Source organism: Tachypleus tridentatus, chromosome 12 (assembly GCF_004210375.1).
Source record: "Tachypleus tridentatus isolate NWPU-2018 chromosome 12, ASM421037v1, whole genome shotgun sequence".
NCBI classification, from domain to species: domain Eukaryota; kingdom Metazoa; phylum Arthropoda; class Merostomata; order Xiphosura; family Limulidae; genus Tachypleus; species Tachypleus tridentatus.
This window is the reverse complement of record NC_134836.1, coordinates 84,538,367-84,561,284: the sequence shown is the minus strand read 5'-3', so window position 1 is coordinate 84,561,284 and position 22,918 is coordinate 84,538,367. Positions and strand designations below refer to the sequence as shown.

At 28.9% G+C, this 22,918-nt stretch overlaps 2 protein-coding genes across 12 annotated transcripts in view; one reads left to right on the top strand and one right to left on the bottom strand.

Moving 5' to 3' along the window:
- The window catches only part of LOC143233857 (putative sodium-dependent multivitamin transporter), a 35,585-nt gene extending 18,127 nt beyond the window's left edge, over positions 1 to 17,458 (top strand). For all 7 annotated transcript variants that reach the window (XM_076470656.1, XM_076470651.1, XM_076470652.1 and 4 more), the window contains 6 exons: positions 2,883 to 3,090; positions 4,633 to 4,787; positions 7,738 to 7,973; positions 10,680 to 10,777; positions 11,586 to 11,671; positions 12,848 to 17,458. In XM_076470656.1, the coding sequence (XP_076326771.1) occupies positions 2,883 to 3,090; positions 4,633 to 4,787; positions 7,738 to 7,973; positions 10,680 to 10,777; positions 11,586 to 11,671; positions 12,848 to 12,934 (870 nt within the window). In that variant the 3' untranslated portion in view covers positions 12,935 to 17,458. The remainder of the gene's footprint in view (positions 1 to 2,882; positions 3,091 to 4,632; positions 4,788 to 7,737; positions 7,974 to 10,679; positions 10,778 to 11,585; positions 11,672 to 12,847) is intronic.
- Positions 15,443 to 22,918, bottom strand: part of PGAP3 (Per1-like protein PGAP3) — a 64,096-nt gene continuing 56,620 nt past the window's right edge. For 4 of the 5 annotated variants that reach the window (XM_076470658.1, XM_076470660.1, XM_076470661.1 and 1 more), the window contains one exon: positions 17,669 to 21,397. In XM_076470658.1, the coding sequence (XP_076326773.1) occupies positions 21,343 to 21,397 (55 nt within the window). In that variant the 3' untranslated portion in view covers positions 17,669 to 21,342. Of the gene's footprint in view, positions 15,608 to 17,668; positions 21,398 to 22,918 lie in introns of those variants that run through there. The other variant, XM_076470663.1, reaches the window with a different exon arrangement.

Here is a 22,918-nt window from a genome sequence, read left to right as displayed (position 1 = left end):
ATTAGATGCTATAATAATAAACCAGCATAATTTTTGAGCATTGATTTAAAGGAATTTTTATTTAATGAAATATACTTTGAAAGAAAATTTGGAGTTTGACAACATCAAAGAACTGAATTTTGAGATAAAGGGTGTATTTTAAGAGAGATGATAGAAAGCTAAGTTCTTATGATATTGTGGATTTTTGAATGCTATTTGGTTTTATTATTTTTATCTTTAAAAATTAGAGTTTAATAACATAAAGATAAATAGATTTAGTAAGATTAGGGAGTAAAATAGAAAGTAAAGCTTTTAATTTAAAATTTAATAGTGTAATATGTAGAATACATAATGGTTCTTTGGTGAGATTGTCAGATAAATTAAATACATTGTTTTATTTCATTTGGGGGTTGAGCATCCCCACTTTGTTAAGTCAGTGAATGGGTTTCATTTTGGAGCTCTGGACTACAATGCACTTTCAAGGAAGTAATAGTGAGGATGTTCAATTCATATGTAGGTGTTTTGCATGTTGGAGGAAGGTTGAAGGCTGTCCTGACTAAAGTTGAGGATATAGATAAAGAGTGATAAACTGTGGGAAATGACAGCTTTTGCTTGCAAGGGAGGTATCAGCTGAGATTAACAATAACATTCAGAAAGTTTGAAAGTGTAGTATTAAGGTTAAAAGTAGTGAACTTAATTATTAAGACCTTATTCTATTGAGTAATAGATTTCAGCCCTTGGCTTATGTATTATGTAGAGGAGGAACTACTGGAGTGAGGGAAAATAAAGGGAATAGGTAAGGATATGGATTATCAACTTATAAGTTAGTTATAGGTGTTTCTTTCACCCAGAATATGAATAGATGGAATAGGCTGTGGAGATAAATAGGGATAAAAGAGTTGGATTATGATGCTACTCTTGAGCACAAGTGGAAGACATAACTGAAAGAGCAAGAGATATAATGAAGGGGTCTGGCAATGATGCAGTCTTTGTTGTACACATAGGGATTGGTGATAGAGCAAAGAGTAAGTCAGAGGAGTTAATAAGTACAAGTGTTGATAAAAGCATTTAAAGATAAAGGCCATAAATAATTGTATTAGAGATACTGCCAAGAATTAATTGTGGAGACAAAATTTTGAGTAGGTCATTAGGGCTAAATGCTTGGCTGAAATTAGTATGTAAGGATGAGCAAGTTAGCTGGTTAGATTTTATGTGATCAGTTCAGTGGGAGGAGGAAATTTTTTGAATGATTGGTTTACACTGAAGTGAGAAAGGGTCTGGCATATTGCAAGGGATATTAACTGAGCTGTAAAGGAAGGTATAAAGTAGGATTAGACAGTTGTGAGATTCAAAAATAAATAAAATAAAATAAAATTGAAGTGTAAAGAAAAGTTTAGCATGAGAAAATCAGTATAAAAGTAGTTATGAGAATATATTTAATTATTACTGTTGTAATGCTAGAAATATAAGGAATAAAATAGATGACTTTTGGGCACTGGTAAGAATAGATAATTTTGATGCAATGGAAATAATTATACAGGGTAAATGTAGATGATTTTGATGACAAATGTTTTTGAAATATATGGTTATAGGTTATTTAATAGCAACAGAGTAGAAAAGAAAAGAGGAGGAATGGCTCTATATGTAGTGTGAGTTGCATCCTGTTGAAGTTGAGAATATTAAGGATAATAGCAAGATTAAATCCATTTGGGTTTCTGTTAGTGGATATCAAGGGTAAAAGCTCCTAGTAGGAATTTACAGACCACGAGATGAAACTGATGAAATTAGTGAGAAACTTTACAGTGAGGTTAAGATTTCAGTTGTTAATAAAGTCATAATTATGGGTGATTTTAATTTCATATTGATTTGGAAATTATCTGTTGTAAACTGGGCAGTTGAGTTCTTTGGAGACACTGAGAAAATTTGGAAATTTTTTATTGAAATATATTTGAGTACATATATTTCAAAACAATATATTCATTACAGAAAGAAAAGGGTAGCTACAATTAAAAATCCTGAAGGTTGACTTACAAAAGGTGTAAGAACTAAAATTAAAGAAAAGCATTACAGATTTAAGAAATTTAAATTGACTTGTATTATAGAAGACTTAGAAGATCAAGAAAGTTGATCAAACAGGAAATTAGGATATCCAAGTTCCAACACTATTGTATGTTTTCTCACTTTTAGATTTTCATGTAACTGAAAACTGACTTTGGCACTTTGAAAAATAAAAAAAATAGAACCTGTTTTTGCTCACATTTTAAGCTTTATAAACTGATTAGCATAATTCAAATCTTGCTGCATTCCAGCCTTATAACTGATGTGTATGCATTTTTGCTCTTTCAAAATAAAAAGGATTTTTTTTAATTATATCAGTGGTAAAGATCAGAACATAAATGATAATAAGAAATGAGCAAGAAAAATGGGAGGTCTGAGATATTTTATAATTATTATCATTACCTTTACATTTTTAGATATGCACATGCTCATACATTTTTTTGACAAATGTAATTGCTTTTATCTGAAAATACTGATATGTGTTTATCTTGCATACACATACATGTTTGCTTTTACAGTGAAAATCTCTAATACTCATAATGTTTGAATTTGTCCACTTCTGGTATAAAAATGTTTATTTTTATAACAGTTACACAATCACTGCATAAAAAATGAATGCAACTTAAGTAATTAAATAAAACTGCTAGTACATATAAAAAGAAATAGTTAAGGACTTTGTGTAACTGGCTCATCACTCTTTCACATACTTTCAGAGAATGTAATATTTTTTCAAATTATTTTAACATTTGAATGTAAAATGTAACCTTTGTTTGATACTTAATAAATAACTTAAGTGTATTTGTTACATAATAATATCTAAAAATGTTTGAAACTTTATTTCATAGTTGCTGCCATATTTTGTCATGTTATCCCTTGGACATATCCCAGGCCTACCAGGGATTTTTGTTTCAGGAATTTTCAGTGGTGCTCTTAGTACTGTTTCATCAGCTCTTAATTCACTGGCAGCTGTAACTTTAGAAGACTTTTTAAAGCCTCTGTGGCTAGGGAATGGACTCTCAGATAGAAAGGCAGCTTTAGTATCAAAATTTCTTGGTAACGTTTGTAATATAATTTTTATGTTCCTTTTTCTTTTCTTTTTTTTATGCAGAGTTAAAGTACACTTTAACATTTAAAATGTTATTCTTTACTTAGAATTTCTAGTTTTAAGACATATTATTAGAAATAAACAATTTTTAATAATAGTATAATCTAAGAAAAGAGGTGAATTAGCATGCTGATCATTTTAGTTTTTGTTACTATCATTGGAAATTTTTAATATTTTAATCCATCCATTTTTAACTGACAAAAAGCTCCTGTTTATAATTCTCAAGGATTAAACAAAATTATAGTTTCATAGCAAAAAACAATAAAAAAAAGAAAAAAACTGCTCTGTAGTTTTTTTTTCCACTTGCATAGTTAGGCATACTTACCAACTTTCTCCAGAACTAGAAATGGCAAATGTTTTGCTATATTTTGAACATTATCATCCTCTGAAGCAGGTTTCCAAAACTTCGTTCCTTGGTTGCCCTCACCTACATTTAATTCTTGAGCCATGTGAAGCTTTTTCTTGAAAAATTCAAAATTTTCAGTACTTGCAAACTTTGTGCAAGTCATCAAGAAGTGAAATTATCCTTTTTTTTTTTTTTTAGTGGTATGAATGTAAAGTAAACAATTTAGTGTGCATACTTGTGCAAAATTTTGCCACAAAAGGAAAATCTGCTTTGAAATGGCTTTCTAAGTAATCTATACTTAATCATTATTTACCACTAAGGGAAGCAACTCAAAAAAAGAAAGCTTGCAGTGTGCAGTACCAAATAAAGGACTGACCTCTTGTGCTATGAGGTAAAACAAAAAGCTAAAATTTTGCTTTAGCTGTAAGTGTAGATTATACCTCATAAACACAACAGAGTAAACCAACCTGTCATTACTTACTTTTTGTAATTGTGTTCATTATAACTCTGTGATGATTCTAAGGTGAATTAGGAGCTAAACTGAATGTAAATATGTATGTTTCCAACATACATTTTTCTCTGCTCAAACATATTTCAATGAATCTATCATTAACATGTTCACTGCTGTTAATGGTAATTACCCCTCTTTTTTTTTCACCATTTTTTATTTCTGGTTACAATAAATAAAGGTTGTTAAGTGTAATTACAGCATGTGTACAATCCAAAGTGTACCCTATTAATGTTTTAACACTGTTTTCATTTTTAAGATCTTAAGAATGTGCATATTTGTAATGGAGAAGAACATCTATTGTAATTACTATAGTGTGCAAAATTCTAAATGTAGTAAGTACTTTCCAAACTTGGCTTCATCTTTTTTACCTGTTTTTAGATATATGAAGGTTTTGATTAATCTGTCAGATAAACTTCTTAAAAATTTAATAATCCTAAGATATAGGTTTGTTGAGGGTAATAAGGTTTCTGAAAAAAAACACCAGATATTCTCTATAATATTACTGCACACAAACAGGAGTTGCTAACAATAATTTCAATAAATTATATACATTTTAAAACATAGAGAAAAATTGAAAATTGTTTATAATGTTCTAACAATGTAAAATATTACTGTTTTCTCTTCATGATCTAGCTCTTGGTTATGGCATCCTTTGTATAATCCTAACTTACATTGCTGAGCAGCTTGGGGGAGTGCTTCAGGCATCTTTAACAATATTTGGAGTTGTTGGAGGTCCTTTACTTGGTCTTTTTACCTTGGGCATGCTTTTCAGAAAACCAAACCAAATTGTAAGTTTATTTTATCTTATATTCATTTTACTAAAAAAGGGAAGGAATTTTTGTTCTTTTTGTATGTTAAGATGCAGCTTATAACAAACAAACATTTTGTCTTCCTTTGAATAAAAACTGTTAAAGTTGTATTGAAATCCAGCCTCACTCAATTGATCAAAAAGCTTATTTTATCCCATTAAAAAGTGATTCTAACTCAAAAACTTTACTTTCATAGGGATCCCAATCAATAAGATTCAGCTTACCAATTATGACAGCAGTGCTAAAACTGTAAGAGTATGATGCATATACAAATGAATCTTTAGTAACTGTAGCACTTGAAATTCTTTTAGGCAGGATTAGAATAAATTAACTGTAAACTGCTATGCTATAGCTAAAAATTTCATGATTATTAGTTATTTATTATTTAAACTGTTGGACAGGATATATAGTGTTTATGGAAAAATTAGGGTGAAAAGGGAAGAATTGCTTAAAGTCAGGAAATATTTGTTTTTTGCAGCCAGTAATTACTAATAGAAATGTGTTGGCTAGCTACTATGTCTAGTATATAGGCTCAATAATTCATTTAAAGTAGTTAATGTGGTGATTTTTAAGCATAATTTTCTTTGTGTGTATGTGAGGTAGTTACTCAGTAAAGTCATTAATACATATTAACAAAAATTTCATTTTCAACCCCAGTGACACAGCAGTATTTCTGCAGACGAACAATACTAGAATCTGGGTTAAGATACCTGTGGTAGGCAGAGCAAGATAGCCCTTTGTGTAGCTTTGTTTAATACCAAACATTTTAAATATCTTTTTGTGCATCTTGGTATCCAATTTTTGGCTCACTTTGTGAATAAAATTATATTATGTATGTAAATCATTTTGATGTTATTATGCCTTTTATTTTCTTTTTTTCAGTATGTGCACTTGCCAAAATAACACTATACATGATTTTTGTAAATCATTAACAAAGAAAAAATATTTTGAAGATAGTAAAGAAACTGATAAAAACAAAAAACCCACTATTTTTGGTTTTTTTCCAAAAGTAATTTTATAAATGCAGACATATTCTTATTGTTTATTACACATAAATACCTTTTAGGATTTACACCTAATTTTTTTTTCCTGTTAATAAAAATTGATCTGAACCAAGAGTGCAGTAAACAAAAATATTTTCACTTAGTTTGATAAAGCAAGATAGTTACTGATAGTTTGTCAGTTTATGCCACATTTGTGATACTATTTATAGCTGTAAGTAGAGACTACTGCAACTGGCAGAATTAAGTATGAAAATAATTATATTAATAAATATTAATGTTAAAACTGACTTGCCACACAAAATGGAATTATCCACACATTTTTTAAAAAAAATTGTTTTCCACATATCATATGTGAGTGTTAATGTCAAGAGCAAAATACACCCAGACTAATTACAAATAAATAAAATTGCTGTGAATTGCAGAGAATGTTACAAGCTGTCTTATTTCCCCAAATTCCAGTTTACACCTTCATTAGGAACATGCAGTTTTGTGTAATTTATTCTATCAGCTTTAATTTGAGTGATAGTTCATTATAGAAATTACATTCTCTTAATGAAGGTATAAAGCTGAAATGTTGAGCAAATGAAACTTGTCAGCTTCTTTAGAATTTGTGGTCATTTCATTACATACATTACTCCATGCATATGTGGGGATTACCATTACAAACAAATGTTTTTTTGTTTTTGTTTTTTTTACTAAATAGAAATCCTCATATTATCCATGACTAATTAAAACTACATATTTTTCATTGTGTATATGCCCTTCCTTCCTTCTCAAAAAGTTCATGAAAATTTCATTGGTTAAGAAGAAATACAGAAACCATGACTTATCCAATAAACATTGCATTTTTAACACACTTTAATGTGACAAAAAAGAAAAATGCAGAATATAAAAATTGAATTGATTCTTTTTCTAAGCTTTATTATACTCTCTGAATGATGTGTGGAACATGTATAGCTGAAAGCTTTTGACAGAATCATTATAGATCAGTGCTAGAACATAAACTGTTGTTTTAGGTAGAAAATGAATAACTAGTTTCGCATCAGGTACAAAGTCAAGCAAATTTCATATCTTTCAACTTATAGTTAAAAGATCACACACACACGTACAGGTTAAAAAAATCGGAAAATATTAACTAAAAAGTAATATTTGTAATTTGTCATGTTTTATTTAGACAACTTGCCATAAAAACTGCTAATATAATCCAGATCAGTGGTTGTTGGAGACTTTAAAGACTTGTGAAGTGTGAACCCAGGTTTTATTTTATAAGAATCTAAAGTCCTAATAGCAAAAATTTGTTTTTAACACTTATTGTTGATGGAAAAAATGCAATTGTTTTTCAATACAAAATTTATAAACATGTAGTGAATTTTGTTAATTTAAAGGGAGGAAAGCATGAGTGAGTTTATGCAGGCAGAGAATGAGTATGGAAGTGAAGAGAATAAACTGAGCTTATTACAGATTTATCATTGTTTACATTAATTTTTGTATACTACTGACATTAGTTCCGTGTAGCAGTGGTATGAATACCACAGTCTGAAATATCAACAATATAGATTTGTTTGTGATACAAAAATAATTAAAATATGTTTAAAATTAGATATTTTATTGGATTTTAAATGCAACATTGCATTGTTTTTATAATGACATTACATGAGATTAGTGTTGGAGGTGTTCATCACTAAAATACTAGTGTTAATAAACCTACACATACAAGTTTATTTACTATAGTAGTTATTAACCCAAACATAATGATTTTATCAGTTTTAATACAGTGATATAATGTAGTTTATTTTTTAAAAAAACGACAACAAAATACCTTTATTTGAATAAGTATATTTATATATGTATGTATGGCTTAGGATGTAAACTTGTGTAACAATTTTGTTTTTTGTTTTTATTTAATAATTTTTTTATATATATAGAGTGCATTGGTGGGTTTGTCAATGGGTCTTGCATTTTGTTTCTGGATTGGATTTGGAGCTGGTGCAGCAAAGATTCCTATTCAGAAACTTCCTCTAACAGACGAGGGTTGCACGAGTTCAAGAAATGAGACGATTTCTTTTACCAACTGGATTACAACTGACAATAGTACTTTGTTGTTCAACAATACTGTCTATGTACAAGATATCAAAAATCTAACCACTGCAGCCAAAGAACGGTATGGTAAAATTACAAAATACTGTAATTTTATTGGTTTCTGTTGCAAGTATTTTCTTCTTTTCTCTTTCAATTTAGTTTATTTTTATCAAAAATAAGTACTGAAAGTCATTATGAGCTTGATTATGATTCTCAGTTAAATATAATTAACTTTACTGTATTCTATACACCTGTAGAAAACATATACTATGGCTTCTTAAGGAAGTTTATTTTTGAGTAAAAACAAAAGAGGTAATATAGTGTGTCAATTAATTTATTATCCCTAACTGCACCACAGCACCTTTTAAGGTGTCAATTTCACACCTGCATATCAAATTTTGAAACTTTAACTAATCTTAAATATTTTGTTTCAAAAATATTTTGGAATTAATATTTTGTAATGTATATCTATTGTAATTTTTAAATAAACAAAAATGTTCTAACTATTTATCTTGAAAGCTCTGAAGCCTGTATATAATGTATCACTTTATTAGCATTTTCCTACCCATCCCAAAGAATACGTTTGCATTCAGTTATAAACTAGCATCTTTTGGCAATATATTATTCATTCTTCTTTTTCTCATAATTTCTTCTCTTTTAAAGATTTTGTTAATACAGTCTTTCAACCCATCCATTTATGAAGCCATGGGATGTTGCTTGAACAATTACTAACAGACCGTATCTTTGAAAATAGTTATAGGCAACATTTAAATATTATTGGTTAATGCAAATTATAAACAATGTATATAAGTGAAGTGGTATACATAGTAGTTTATGGTTTTGTGGGAAAATGACTTCCCTAAACTTCTATAAGTAGGAAGAATGGAAATGCCAAGTTTAGAAAATGTTGAAAAAAAACAGATGTATTAACTTTTCATAGTTTTTTTTTTTTAGCTATTCCTTTAATTCTTGCAACTATTTTTCTGTTAAATTATAATTGTTTGAAAATCACAATGTTCTTTTCAGACAAAAGATCAGGTTAGCTTGTTAGGGTTAGCAAGTTGGGTAGGCAATGTAAAAAATAGTCCAGTGACTCAAACCCTTCATTTATTCATGTATAATGCATACTTCTCGGGTACAAATTTGTTCTTAGTCCCATGGGACTATTTAAGTTGGGAAAAAAAAGATAATTAGCTAAACTTTTTGTATTGATTCTTTTATAAAGTAACAGATCTAAAATTGGGGTCTTCTTGAACATACTGAAATTCTACCAGTATTGTATATTTTTTACAAGATTTGGAGTTTACATTCATTTGTTCTGGGGAAAGTATTGCCAAATTAGCACCATTGACATGCAAATGCGACAAGTGTAGAATGTGTGGGAAAATGCTCCAGGTGTGGTTGTAATCATGACGGTAAAAATATAGAAGATGAAACTCAAAATGGGTCATTGGCCTAATTCAAAGGTACAAAAAACAATAAGATTAGCAATGCAATTGAATTATGTTGAGCTTAGATTCTGTAACTGAGGGAACCAAGACTTGCTTATGCAAGCCCCAGGCATATGGGAATTAAAAATTGAGTGAAATACAGACAGCATTTTGTCTGAATTCTTTATATCATTCCAATTTTCTGAGCAGAGGTTGAACAAGGGACACCTGGTGAAGGAATACCAATAAAAGATACTTCACATTTTGTGAAAAAATTGCAAAATTTACTTTTTCCCAGCAGCAAATATGCAGTGGTAATAATGAGATGATGTCCAGCTTAAACCTTTGTCATGACAATTGCAGAATCCAAAAGATTTTTAATGGAGGTTTAGTACCCAAAAAAAAAAAAAAAAAAAAAAAAGTGTTAATGGCTTTGTTATGTTGTCATTTCAAAATGAGACAAGTAGAAGCCTTGTACAAAGACACAATGCCAGATAAGAAACCTCCAGAAAGAAAAATGTATACAACTGTGTGGAAGCTTTACAGCATGTTGGCAAGATTTGATAAAAATTAAAACTTCAGTTGTGAATTATGATACCTCCATTATGTCAATTGCAGTTGGATTCATCCCGTCTTCATCAACTACATAATTACTTTTGTGGGGTAAATGTAATGTTGAAATCAGACTGCTGTTGACCATGCAACTGGGATTGGTGAGTAATTCCTTTGATCATCCAGTTTCTACCATTGATACAATCAATATAGATACTTGGGTTGAGTACAGAAACAAAATGCCAGTTGTGAATCAACTTACAAAATGTTATTTGGATAACGAAGCAGCAAGTTGTAGTGGTGATAACTCAATGTGATTCCCATTGTATAAAAGTACTGTTACTAAAACAAAACTTGTCATACTTGTCAAATTCCCTTTACTTTCATGGATGATTTTAAGGAAAACGTTCATACAGATCACCATCTAATGTTTGATATTTGTAACAAAAGTTGTATATGGGGCATCAGATTCATGTACTCAATTAATGGGTGGAAATTTCAAAGATAAAGCAAGCAATGCTTTGTGAGAAACAATATAATATGCCATACTGTTTAATGGATTATAAGGTGAAGTTCAGTTGAGTATATTATTGTGAGAAAAATAAAAACCACTTTGGAAAATATAGATTGAGTTGGCATGGTACAATGGTTCAAATGTTTCCAACTATGCATCAATATTCAATGGAATTTTTTTAAATTATTGTAATATACCTATAACTTGTTGCATTTAATGTATGACTGAACAAACTGTTCTTATGATGCTTTACCTGCACCTTAGAAGTTTATTTAGTAATTTACCTTTCCAGTTATGTGTTTCCCTTGTACAAAATGTCTTACATGTGGTATGCAGGAACAGGATGGCTGGTAACACTAGTTGTTGGTCTGCTTGTCAGTTATATCATAGGTGAGGTATTTCCTGAATTCTTTGTAGCTTTACTAACTTTATATAAAGAAAAGAATTTCATTACAAGCAATTACTAAAGAAGTGTAATTTGATATATTAAATTCTTTGTTTCTCATAATTAAAAATTGCACACATCTTTAATAAACATTTAATGCATGTTTTATTTTCAGGAATTATCATGTAAAATGATTACATGGTTTTTAATGATGCTTTGTTTTGAAAGTTAAAGAATTGCTTAAAAGTGTGTTCCATTATCTTAGCCTGAGACTACCAAATGTTAATTTAGATTATTTTGACAATGTATGATACATTTATAATTTTTTCCTTAATCAGAAATTGATGTATTACCTTACCTAAAATGTTAATTTATGAGTAAGAAATAGTTTAAATGCTGAAAACAAACAACAAATGTACTTTTTTCACATTTGAAAATATTAACATTATTATGGGGTCTAGCTATTATATACAGGGTGTTCAGAAAGTCACTGTGCACTTATATATTTATTAACATACAAAACTGCACAGTGACTTTGCGAACACCCTGTATAACTCCCTCCATTTTATTATATTACAGTAATTTATTTTTTAACCAAATATTTTGTTTTATTATTGTAAAGCAGTTCCAACATTTACTGACCAATGTTATGTATGGTGCACTAGTATATTAATCTTAAAGCAGAATAACCTTTATAGTTAAAATTACTCACTACTAAAATTACCTCATTTTTAACTTTTATATATTTGGAATACTTGTTATTTGAAGAAAAAAAAGTTCACTTTTTCATGAATATTCCAATTTAATGTGTAGGAAAGAATGAAGATGTTGATCAAACACTTTTAAGTCCTATAGTCAAATTATGGACCAAGCCAGACACTACATTTGAAAGTTCTCAGGTAGGTACACTGTACTGTCATTTCTTGTTATTGAAAGTGGGCTGTACTGGAAACAACATATAATATTAACTAATGGACCAACATGAACCTTGACCTCTGAACAAGGTTGAAGTTGGGCCTCCTTCCAATTACAGTAACTTCCTAGTTTTTCCATACCTGAATTGTATTTTTCTTTGCACACAATCCAAGAGTAATCGACAAACTTTAAGTGTAGTATCTTGTAGGATACAATGCTATTATACTCGGGGAGAACTATTGTTTAATAATGGGTTGACATACATTATGTCCAAAGCTAAATTAATTCAGAACTCAATAAAATATTAAGGCTCTATATTATTTTCCAAAAGAAAAGAACAAAGTGAATTATAAATGTAAAGAGTTATATAAGAATTAAAAATCTAGACTTTTCCAACCACATAAATGTTATAGCGTCATCTGAACATTATTCTAATTATATAACTTTTCATTAGTGTAAAATTAAATTTATTCATTACTTAAGTCTCAGGTGCCTTTGTCAGTGGAACACTTACTGGTAATGATACGATTTGACTGTTTTATTTTGTTTGGCAGATGCATCAAATATGAACCTGTAGAATTTTAGTATATTTTTTCATTAAAACCCAAGAAATATTTGTAAAAAGTAGAAAGATATGTATGTAATTATTGTCAGTTTCTGTTAAAGACTTGTGAAACTTAAACATAGATTTTTGTAAGAAAGAGCATATAGTTTTACCAAAGGTACTTTTTATTGATATAATTATAGGATACAAAGATGTTTGAGTACTGCATAAAACAAGAAGTGGCAAAATGTAAATGACTTGTATGTAAGAAGCAATTGCAGAATTAATGTATTCTCATAATATTTTGATACATTATGTAAAACATACTAAAATAACTAACATATTCAGCTAATTACTGTATCATAATCTGGTTAGCCAGATCAAATGAATGTTTTTTACAAAGCAGAACCTTGATAAAATTGATAATTTTTGTAAAAGTGCAAGAATTATTGACTGACGTACTCACGTAATTACTGCATTAAAATAACACTTGCAAAATCAACTGAATATTTCACAAAGAAGAACCTTACTTGTGAATAATACACATTTGAAATAAAAAGTTATTGTATTTCATCTTGTTTGAATAATGTTTTCTAAACATTATTTTTTATTGTAGTTAGTCCAATTAAGTACTGAAAATGGTGATGCAATTACTTCTATTGCAAGAGAAGTTAAAGAAGGAATAGGTAAATCAGAAAATTGACTCCATATCAACAGTACTAATTACTTCTATTGCAAGAGAAGTTAAAGAAGGAATAGGTAAAACAGAAAATTGACTCCATATCAACAGTACTTACATTTGTTTTATGCATTTAAATAAAGAAGCTGTTGTAAACAGATTGAAGTTGAAAGCATAGGTAAATGTCTTTAGTTGTGTTAGATTAGAGTAACTTTTTGGCTATATTTATTTGGATAACATTTTTTACTGTATTTGATCAAATTATATCTTAGTTTGAATTTGACAACTTCTGGGTGTTATATGAGACAGTAATCTTCCAGGATGTATTTTAAATAGATAATTTTGTTGGTTTGGATTTGAATAGTCTGTCAAGATAGATGTGGGTGTTATGTGAGACCATAATCTCCCAGGATATATTTTAAATAGATAATTTTGTTGGTGTAAATTTGAATAGCCAGTTTATCAAGACAGACTGAGCAAGTACCAAAGGAGAAATAATTTTGATTATCTATGGAGGTACAACTTTCCAGAATTATAGATAAAGTAAGATTGTCAAAATAAAGTTAAGTTTTCATACCATATGATTCAGTATAGAACAAGATTTCACAGCAAAAAGGTTTACGACTGTGCTGATATGCAAAACAGGTTGGAGCAAGAGAAACAAACCATCCTCTTAATTAATATCTGCATGCTACTTCTCAACCACTTAATAGGAGCTTTATTTCTAGGTTTGTTTATAATGTAAACCCTCCTTGTGAATTTTCTTCACATTGTATCCTTGATCACTGCCTACAGCTGAAACAAATACTGAATTTGCTGTTTAAATATGTCACATATTCAAATATTTGACAATAAAAACCATGAAAATGTCTGTCTGTATATCTTTTGTACTTTGTTTATCATAAATTGAAAGCAACTCCTCACAATATTGGTAATGAAATTTATGTCATGTATATGAATATATTCAAAAATTCTAAATAATAATTAATATTGGTTTCATCAACAAACTTGCATGCATTCAGGATTATACAAATATGACCTGAAGTGATGCCACCTTCACACACCCTTTATAAATATATACATCAGATCTCACTACAATCAACTTGGCTGTTACACTCAGCCATACACAATTTCCTTCTGAAATGCCATTTTGGTTCATTTGTAGTGCTTTAAGAAGCAGTTAATACCAGTCAGTCCCACATCAGAATTTATTTATATTAAATGTTGTTAGTTTCCTAATTGATAGATTTGGTATACAATGAAAGTTGTAAACTTGTGTCACAAAAACAGCTATATCCAATAGGTAATCCAAACTGTCGAGTGGTAGTGATTAATGAATCTGAGGTGGCTTTATTGGTTAAAATGCCATTTAGCAGTACATTTGCTTTCTGAACTTCACACAAAACTACTCATGGGATACCTGCACTAGCAGACCCTAAGTTTTTAGTGACAAAATAAAGACACAGTAACTAGTTGGTACCACTTACCATCAAATCTCTGACTACTCTTTAAAAGCAAATAGTGAAATTACGTGTGACATTATATTCCATCCTCCCTCCAACCAGCTGAAAGTGTGAGCATGTTCAGTGATGGAATTCAATCCTCCAATCAGCAAATTGTGAGCTGAGTACCCAAGCCATCATGCCATGCTAGACCAGTTAACATTATGATGAGAGGTACAGTAGATAACATGAAGCTATATATAGTCAAAAGATGTAGTTGATGAAACTTGTTTGAAATTTGTATTACAGAATTTAGTTGTCGTCCAGGTTTTTTACAGAATGAGGAAAGTAATCAAAAGTATAAAATTAAAAAAACTAAATATTCACATCTCAATTTGAATATTGATTTCAAATGTATCAAAGATACTGCAGTTATTTTGAGTTATTTTTAATGATTTGACAAAATGATTACATAGTGAAAGAAAGTTAACAGTATTATTATTATTTAAATTTTATATTTCTATTTTAAATTATACTGTTCATTTGAATTGTAAACAGATTTTTGCATTGACTTTGTTTATTGTGTTTTATGGGATTCTTTAGAGGAGAAAGATCTTGAGTCATTTTCATACAAAATAACAAGATTATTTTTCCTCCAGCATAGTTTTTACTAGCTTCAGTTTGTAAGTTACAAACTTTCTTGCGTACTGTTCGTTCTATGTTATGTTAAATATATTTTTGTGCTTTTCACAACACTGTATATGTAAAAGTAACCAAAGAAATTAGTTTTAAATTGCTCATTTCATTTATAAATTAGAGGTAACTCCAGAATTAATTGCAACATTGATGGTATACTTGTTTAGTTTAATTAGGAATTCTGTAACTGATAAAACAATTATTTCAAGATCAGGATTTTTGTGATAAGCCACAGTACATAACAAAACATTGTGTATGAGAAATTTCTAATGATCCATGAAATGTAACTGTTTCAAACACTGATTTATCTTTATATCTATCTATTTCAAAATAAAGAATTCAAGTTAAGTTTTACATAGGAATTTATAAAATACATTTGACATTAGTGATATAGTTTGCAGAAGAAAAAAAAATATAGTAAGTTGTCACTTAACTGAGCCAAACTATGTGGGATTTGTGAAATGAGGCTCCACTGAATTATTTGTTGTAATTGGTGATAATACAACAAAGCTAGGAAACTTTGATTTCTTATGTTCTCAGCATCATAGAGTTATCAGATCTGGAATAGATCAAATTTTACCTCAAAGCTCACCTTATTAACAAGGTTTATCACATTAATTTTAGACAATAAATTTATTTTTCTGTTATTACATTAACTTGTTTCTAAACTAATTTTTCTTATTACCATAATAGTAGAGATATTAAAATACACAAGGTCTTAATAGTATCATGTCTACAAAAGTATCAATATTTAAAAAAAAACTATTAAAATGATTTCAGAGTATCTGATAAATTTAATTTTAAAGAAAAGTAGAATCATCACATAACTGAAGCAAATTTCACTATTACATTCAATGTAAAATTAATTTGACTAGCAAATCGTATCATTACCTAATGATAAAAATCTTTGGGCAAAATTTGCCTTTATACAAAATTAACCATTATGGAGCACTTTCTAAAGTTCATCTGTATAGGTTTAAAGGAATTCTTGAAAAGCATATTTTAAAAAGACATTCAGAAAATTTATTTTAATATAAATTTAATTATTACTGAAAAAAGTACATCTTATTCTGTGTGTTAGATACTTCAAAAATTTAAAACTTTGTACTGAGTAATTTACTTAACATAGTTATTATAGTTGTACATGTATTTCCTCAATACTATGCTATGGTAGTCATTTTATGACTATGGAATTATCTTCAATGAAATGTTCTTTACTATCATTTAACCACAAATATGTTCAAAACTACATAGAAAAGCTGGTATTAAGTGGATGTTCTTTAAATGTCAAAATTCAAGCAGTTTGAAACAGTAAATTTATTCTATATACACTAAATGAAATCAGAATAAGAACTGACTTTTAAACAGTATTGAGTGTAGTGCAAATGATTTGGTAAAAGCAGATGAAACATTCCATGACCAGGTACTTTTTACACCAGAAATAAAACAAACTGAATATTTCTTTAAAAGCATAGTTCCTGTTTTTTAATTTCATTACTTCATGAAAGACACAATGTGATTGGTGATGTCTTACTTGCAAAGATAGAATTTTTGATTTGTTGGCATCTATAAATATAAGAAACATTAAGTTACTTGAACAAAATTTGTTTACTTTTGAAGAAAACTTTTGTAACCACGTGTTATATTATTCTTCAAAAAACCATAAAAAAAAGGCAAACAGATAAAATATGGTTTGCTTTTCCAAAACATACACACATTAAAATTTTGATTTAACATTTGATAAGTAACTTTTCTGTGAAAGTATAATTATAAAACATTTATTAGCACAATGTGGCTATTTAATTGTATTTTTTTGTTATAGTCAAATTTTATTTATGGTGAAGGTCAATGTGATATTTAAAGTTGTACATATTCAGATATAATTATTAGAACAGATGAATTGTAAGCTATTTCATTTTTCTTAATTTATTTCTATTATTGAGAAATATTTACATGTACATGCATTTAATATAGCAAAAAGTTTACAATAGCTTGTATTCTTTGTTACTTAACTATACTGTGATTTCAGTACATGTGGAAATTATTTTCCAAATATTAGAGTATTAATTTTATAATAAAATTTTCCTAAACCTTACATTATCCTATGAATAATTATCATTATAGTTTATATTACTTTTTTAAGAAAACAGATCCTCTAATTTAAAAAAAAATAAAAGAAAGTTTAAGAACTAATAGTTTTATTTCATTAAAGTAACCTTTCAGTTTCTCATAATTGTTAGTATAATTTCATTAAAGGAGGAAATGACAAATCATCAGCTAATGTTAACAGATATAAAGGGAAATTATTCTAGATTTTGATATGTTGGTATTTTTTCTTGGTAACTTTATGGAAAGATTTGTATTTTGTTCACTGTGTGGGAATAAAAGCAATAAGCAGTTTTCTGTTGAAGCCTTCAGGTGTGTAATCTTTTATGTTCTCTTTATCACATCTTTATTCTTCCTTAAACTACCAGAAATAAAAAAAATTGTGAAATTAATAGTCTTTATTAAAAATTAATTTAATGTTGTAATGTTTCACATCTTTAAGCTAAAATTATGATTTCTCAACAGTTAAATTGTAATATACAATTTAAAAAAAGTTCATAACAAATACACCAACTATACTTCATAGACTTTTATTAATGAAACTTCATTATGATTATTTCATATATCTAAAGTACAGTTGTGTGTTATAAAACATTATAATCCTGTAACTACATAAACAATATCCACAGTTATAAGAAGCTGTCCACTGCTGTGGACTATTAAAAACAAAGCTTAATAGCCAAACTAAATTCCAATTATATTAATACATTACATGCTTAAGATACACACAAAACAATACTGTTTGACAACTTCCTACTTTAATGATAGTTGCATAGATATGTACCAGTATTTTACATCATTTAAAAAAACACCTTACTGTACATAAATTACTCCACCTTCTAAAAAGAAAAAATGATTGCATCACTTTCCACAAAATATTTCAATACTAATCTTTAGTAACAACTATTCCTCACTGAACTACATTTTTATAAATTTATGCTGCAGAAATGTATTAAAACAATTACTTTTTTATCCATACCTAAAATCTGTAAACTCTGTGCAATTTGTATTTGTATTCATTAAGCTTACATTAAGATATTCAAAACTGTAATTAATTGCACAGAGAATAATCACCAGAGTTCAGATATTGATAGGAAATTAACAATTAATTTTGTCTATGAAAATTTGAAGTTCTACAGCTCCCATTTCTTTGCACCACCCATATGATAATCTCATTCTTCAAGTTGATAGTAAAAAATATTTACTAGAAAACAATTACAAATGTTTATAAAGCTAACATTTGTCTTGAGTTGCATGAAAATGAATTATACTTGAATTATCAGATTATGTACATAGTAAACTTTAATGCTTGTGCATTTCTTATGTATAAAACTTAGCAATATTCAGTCATTAAGTCTTGTATAAACAACCTTAGTTTTAAACTATTCAAAAGTTTGCTCAAACATGAAATGTTTTATGTGTTAGACTTGCAACTTAACAATGATGTGACACAATTGGGAGGTGTCAGACGTTAAAACACCATACAAAATGTAATTTATACAAGTAAAGTCCTTCACGTAGAAACAGGACAAGGGATGTATTTATAAACTACACTGGTGTACAAAATTTAAATTGTTTTGGGGTATTTGTTGATGACAAAATCAGCCAATTAATGTTTGAAAAAATCAGACAACAGAGCTAAATATGACAATCCATCTGTGTTTGTTTCTACTAAACTATAAATTCCCCTCAGTCCTAGACCTGAAGTAGAGGTGTAATCAATAAAAGGTGGAGAAAAAGATTGTGTTCAGTCTTTTCAGCACAATCATTAGAATGAGTTGGAAAGAATAAACCAAAATGCAACTGTTCCCTTTCCTACAGTTTCCAGTAAAAGCAGCATGATTTTCTCAGTGTCACGTTTGTAACAAGTGTACCAAGCTTTTACTGAGTATGTCCTATATTAAGCAAAATGGCAAACCTTATTTGTTCATAATATATATTTTACATATTTAAAATTAAAAGTAAGCTTAATATTAATGTAGTTTGCTTTTTCATATTAAAAACTGAAAAACCTTTTACATCTAAAATGTTTGTAATGATTAAGGAAGACAGAAGAAATACATTTTATCTACCCCCACCATAATATGTTTATAGTTACTGAAAAAGTACTGATTACAATCTCTCAGTTGGTATTAAAACCTGTTATATATTCTACTGACATCTAAAATTCCTTTGAAGATAGGAAGGCTTCAATCAAAATTTGTTTTTTAAAGTTTTATGAATGTTTAAAAATGATAAACTCAAGCATAAATTGTGTAAAAAAAAAAACTGTCCACTTTCTGCAGATAATTGAGGTTTGAAGAAAATGACCAGAAACTATAATTATGTACAGATATATGAATACTTTAGGTATGTTAGTGCTTTCTCATGTGATATAACTGAAAAACCAAAATTTACTAGTTTTATTGTTATTGATAACTGAAAAATTATAAACATCATATTCCAATTAAATAGTTTTGCTTAAAAAACAATTATCAAACAATCAACTGGCATATCCTTAATTGTTTTCTTTCTCCAATCATTCTATTTTAACTTTACCAATGCTATTACTATTGAATTGTTTAACAATTGGATTATGAACAGGATATATTTTTTAAAAACAAATAAGGGTTTCTGGCTTTTGAGAGGCCAAATATGCCCCTTATACCAGTTTAATTCTAATTAGATACTGGAATCACAAAGATACACAAACACACACACATTCTGTAATACGAGTATTAAAAAAATCAGTGGAAAATGTATATGAAACACAAAATATAATCAATCAGTTTTCCTCCACAGTAATTATGATGTTTTAACCCTTTACATTTTCATGTAGTTAATAAACTTCAAATTTAAAAAAAAAATTAATATTTACTATTTTGGAATCTCATGTCACATTGATGTTACTCTTCACAATTTGAAATTTGCTATGTGATTTTCATTAAAGGTACTAAATGATGCAAGAAAGCAAGCACTACTAAATAAAATCACTAAAGAATCATAACCCCCAATCTGCTTTTGACAATACATATGCTGCAAAGTACCTATTGCTTCAGTTATAAGCAAAATAAATAAAAACCTTTTAATGTTCATTTCCTAAAATTTCATGAAAGAGTAAATACAAATATATGTTCACTATCCATAAATATGACATCACCTATAAGTAACTAAAACTAGTTTTAAACCAAATAACTGTTGTAAACAGTGTAGAACACCATATCGTATTACCACATTTTTCAAAAAAGAGAAAATTTAAAGTGTTTAGTATTAACTGTTTCCAGCAATGCATACCTGTAAAATCTGATATTAGCATGGAATAAAAATGTCTGGATACTATTATGTCCATGTACATACCACAATTTTATTTAAGATCTTTTTTAATTAATGTTATAGATATTTGTTTTCATACACAACCTAATATGTTCTTCCCAACAAAATATCACAGGAATCCCTGTACAATTTAAAACAAAATGAAAATCCTAAGATTGTAATACAAGAACACTTTTGCTTTTAGAAGTAAGGAAATATATTGTAACATGAAATAGTATTATATTGAGAAAATAAATACTTAAAAACAATTACTAGAAACTAACATCATCACATGTGACATGATGCCAGCCAGGTGATCTTTACTGAGATATTTATTTATAGCTATGACAAAGTTTTTATTCTACCAAGCGAGTTGTCACCATATTTTAAAAGTTTCAACACCACAAGTACATCACATAATTAACTGGTACAACCATCTCTCGTTCTACACCAAGCAAAGATCTAAATAAACACCTGCAAGGCTATTAAGAACTAAATATATTTTATAATCCTTGTTCTCAGGAAGCCCCATTGTAGGCTTTTCTCTTTTTTTCCATAATGACTCTTGTTGTAAAACGAAAGGGGCCTTTTCTCAATAATCACAGATTTCATTATCATGTTTTGATTTCTTCTAAGGCATCTAATGGCACTCAAATAAACCTTACTAAACATTTTATAATTTCCTCAGAAACAAAGTATAAAATTCTATGTAAGAAAAACATGTAATTATTGTAACGATACTAGTATAAGAATTTTCATAAAATCAACTTTAAACTACCAACAAACATGATTAACTATACAAAGATAAATACATTGCTCACAGGCACAAGACATACACTTCATGAAATTTTCTTCATATGAATGAGAGAATGAATAGCATAATATTCTTCATTTATCTCAGTCATTTTTTCTTCTTTCTTCTAAAGCACTTAAAGTATCATCAATAAGAAAACTGAAAAATTTCAAAAAAAAAAAAGGCAAGAACAGGATAAGTCAACAAAGTACAGTGAACATTACAAACTATATGAGGGGTTGGCAACCAGCAGCTCTCTGACTGCTTGTATTTCACTGCCCATATTGAACATGAATGAACTTCACACCAAATTCTCTTGAATATATCTGTACAATACCCCTTAATCTTTGAGAAAGAATTGATTTCTTTTGCACATCAGTCTTAGTAAATCAGAGTAAGCATACTCTGAACTACTAAGCTAGAGTATCATATGATGCAGCTCTCCAAACATGATGCTGACTGACAAACCTCACCTACCATATGAAAGGTTGCCAACCCTTGTTCTATATAATTAATATTTACATTTTAATAAACAATTACATTTATTCTTAATTGCTGTGTTTTACAATTTATTTTCTATCTTCTAATTCAGTGTTTTATAACATTTTCAATACCTGCTGCCTCTCTGAACAGTCACAGATCACTAAGATGCAAGTATGAAAAAAAAAAAAAACACTACAATTTACATATGAATAGTATGACAATTTTTGCTTTTGTTTTCATGACTTTATTTTTTTTTTTTTTGACAGGAAGCACCATTGGTAATCACCAGCTTAGGCCTTCTACCACAAATTAAAGTTACTTTCATATTAGAGCTACTTTTCACAATTAGATGTATCTGATAGCCCTAGGCTTATTGTAAACTTAAAGCATGAGGCATTGCCAATACTAGAAACAGACTCCTGCACCTAGGCCTGCAAGGAAACCTTTATTTTTCATCCCTTATGATCCTTTCTTTTGTTCACATACATAACTTTCTAACAAAGTCATTTGGAATGCTCTTGATAGCCTTTTAGCTCTTCACTGCTATTTAGGCAGTATTGTGTTGATGTTAATAACTTTTTTTCTCAACCCAGGACATAATTCCACTTGTCCTTCCCTGACACATCTACTTCCTGCACTGTGTTTGTCTTTCCTCTTGACAGCCTTAATTGGCATTAGGCTAACATTCATTACAGTTAATATTTGCACCAATAGGCCAGGATTAAGTATTTGGAAGAACAATGGTAGTGTCAGTTTGAGAAGCCCACCACATGGAAAGCACTCCCAAAAGTCTTGTAACCCAGTGGTATAAATAGCCAATTGGTTGTCAGAATGGTTTTCAAAAATGTCCAAGGCCCTTACAAATCAATCTTCATAATTACATGAAGCTACATAGTGCATTTAATTAGAGATTTCCAGCAATGACATCTATCTCATTATCATTTATCACCCAAGTTAATCCTGCTTACAACAGACATAACTCCCAACAAAAAACAAACAAACTGTATTAACAAGCAATATGCAATGTTTAACATGAACTGAACTATAGAACTGTTAAAATGGCTACCATACCTGAGAATATCATCCCACAGCACAAAGTTTGCAGAATTCTATGAAATTGCTCACATCTGATTATTATATTTTAATGTCATCTTTTACTATTATACTGTTTTCCACTAATAGCTTAATATACACGTA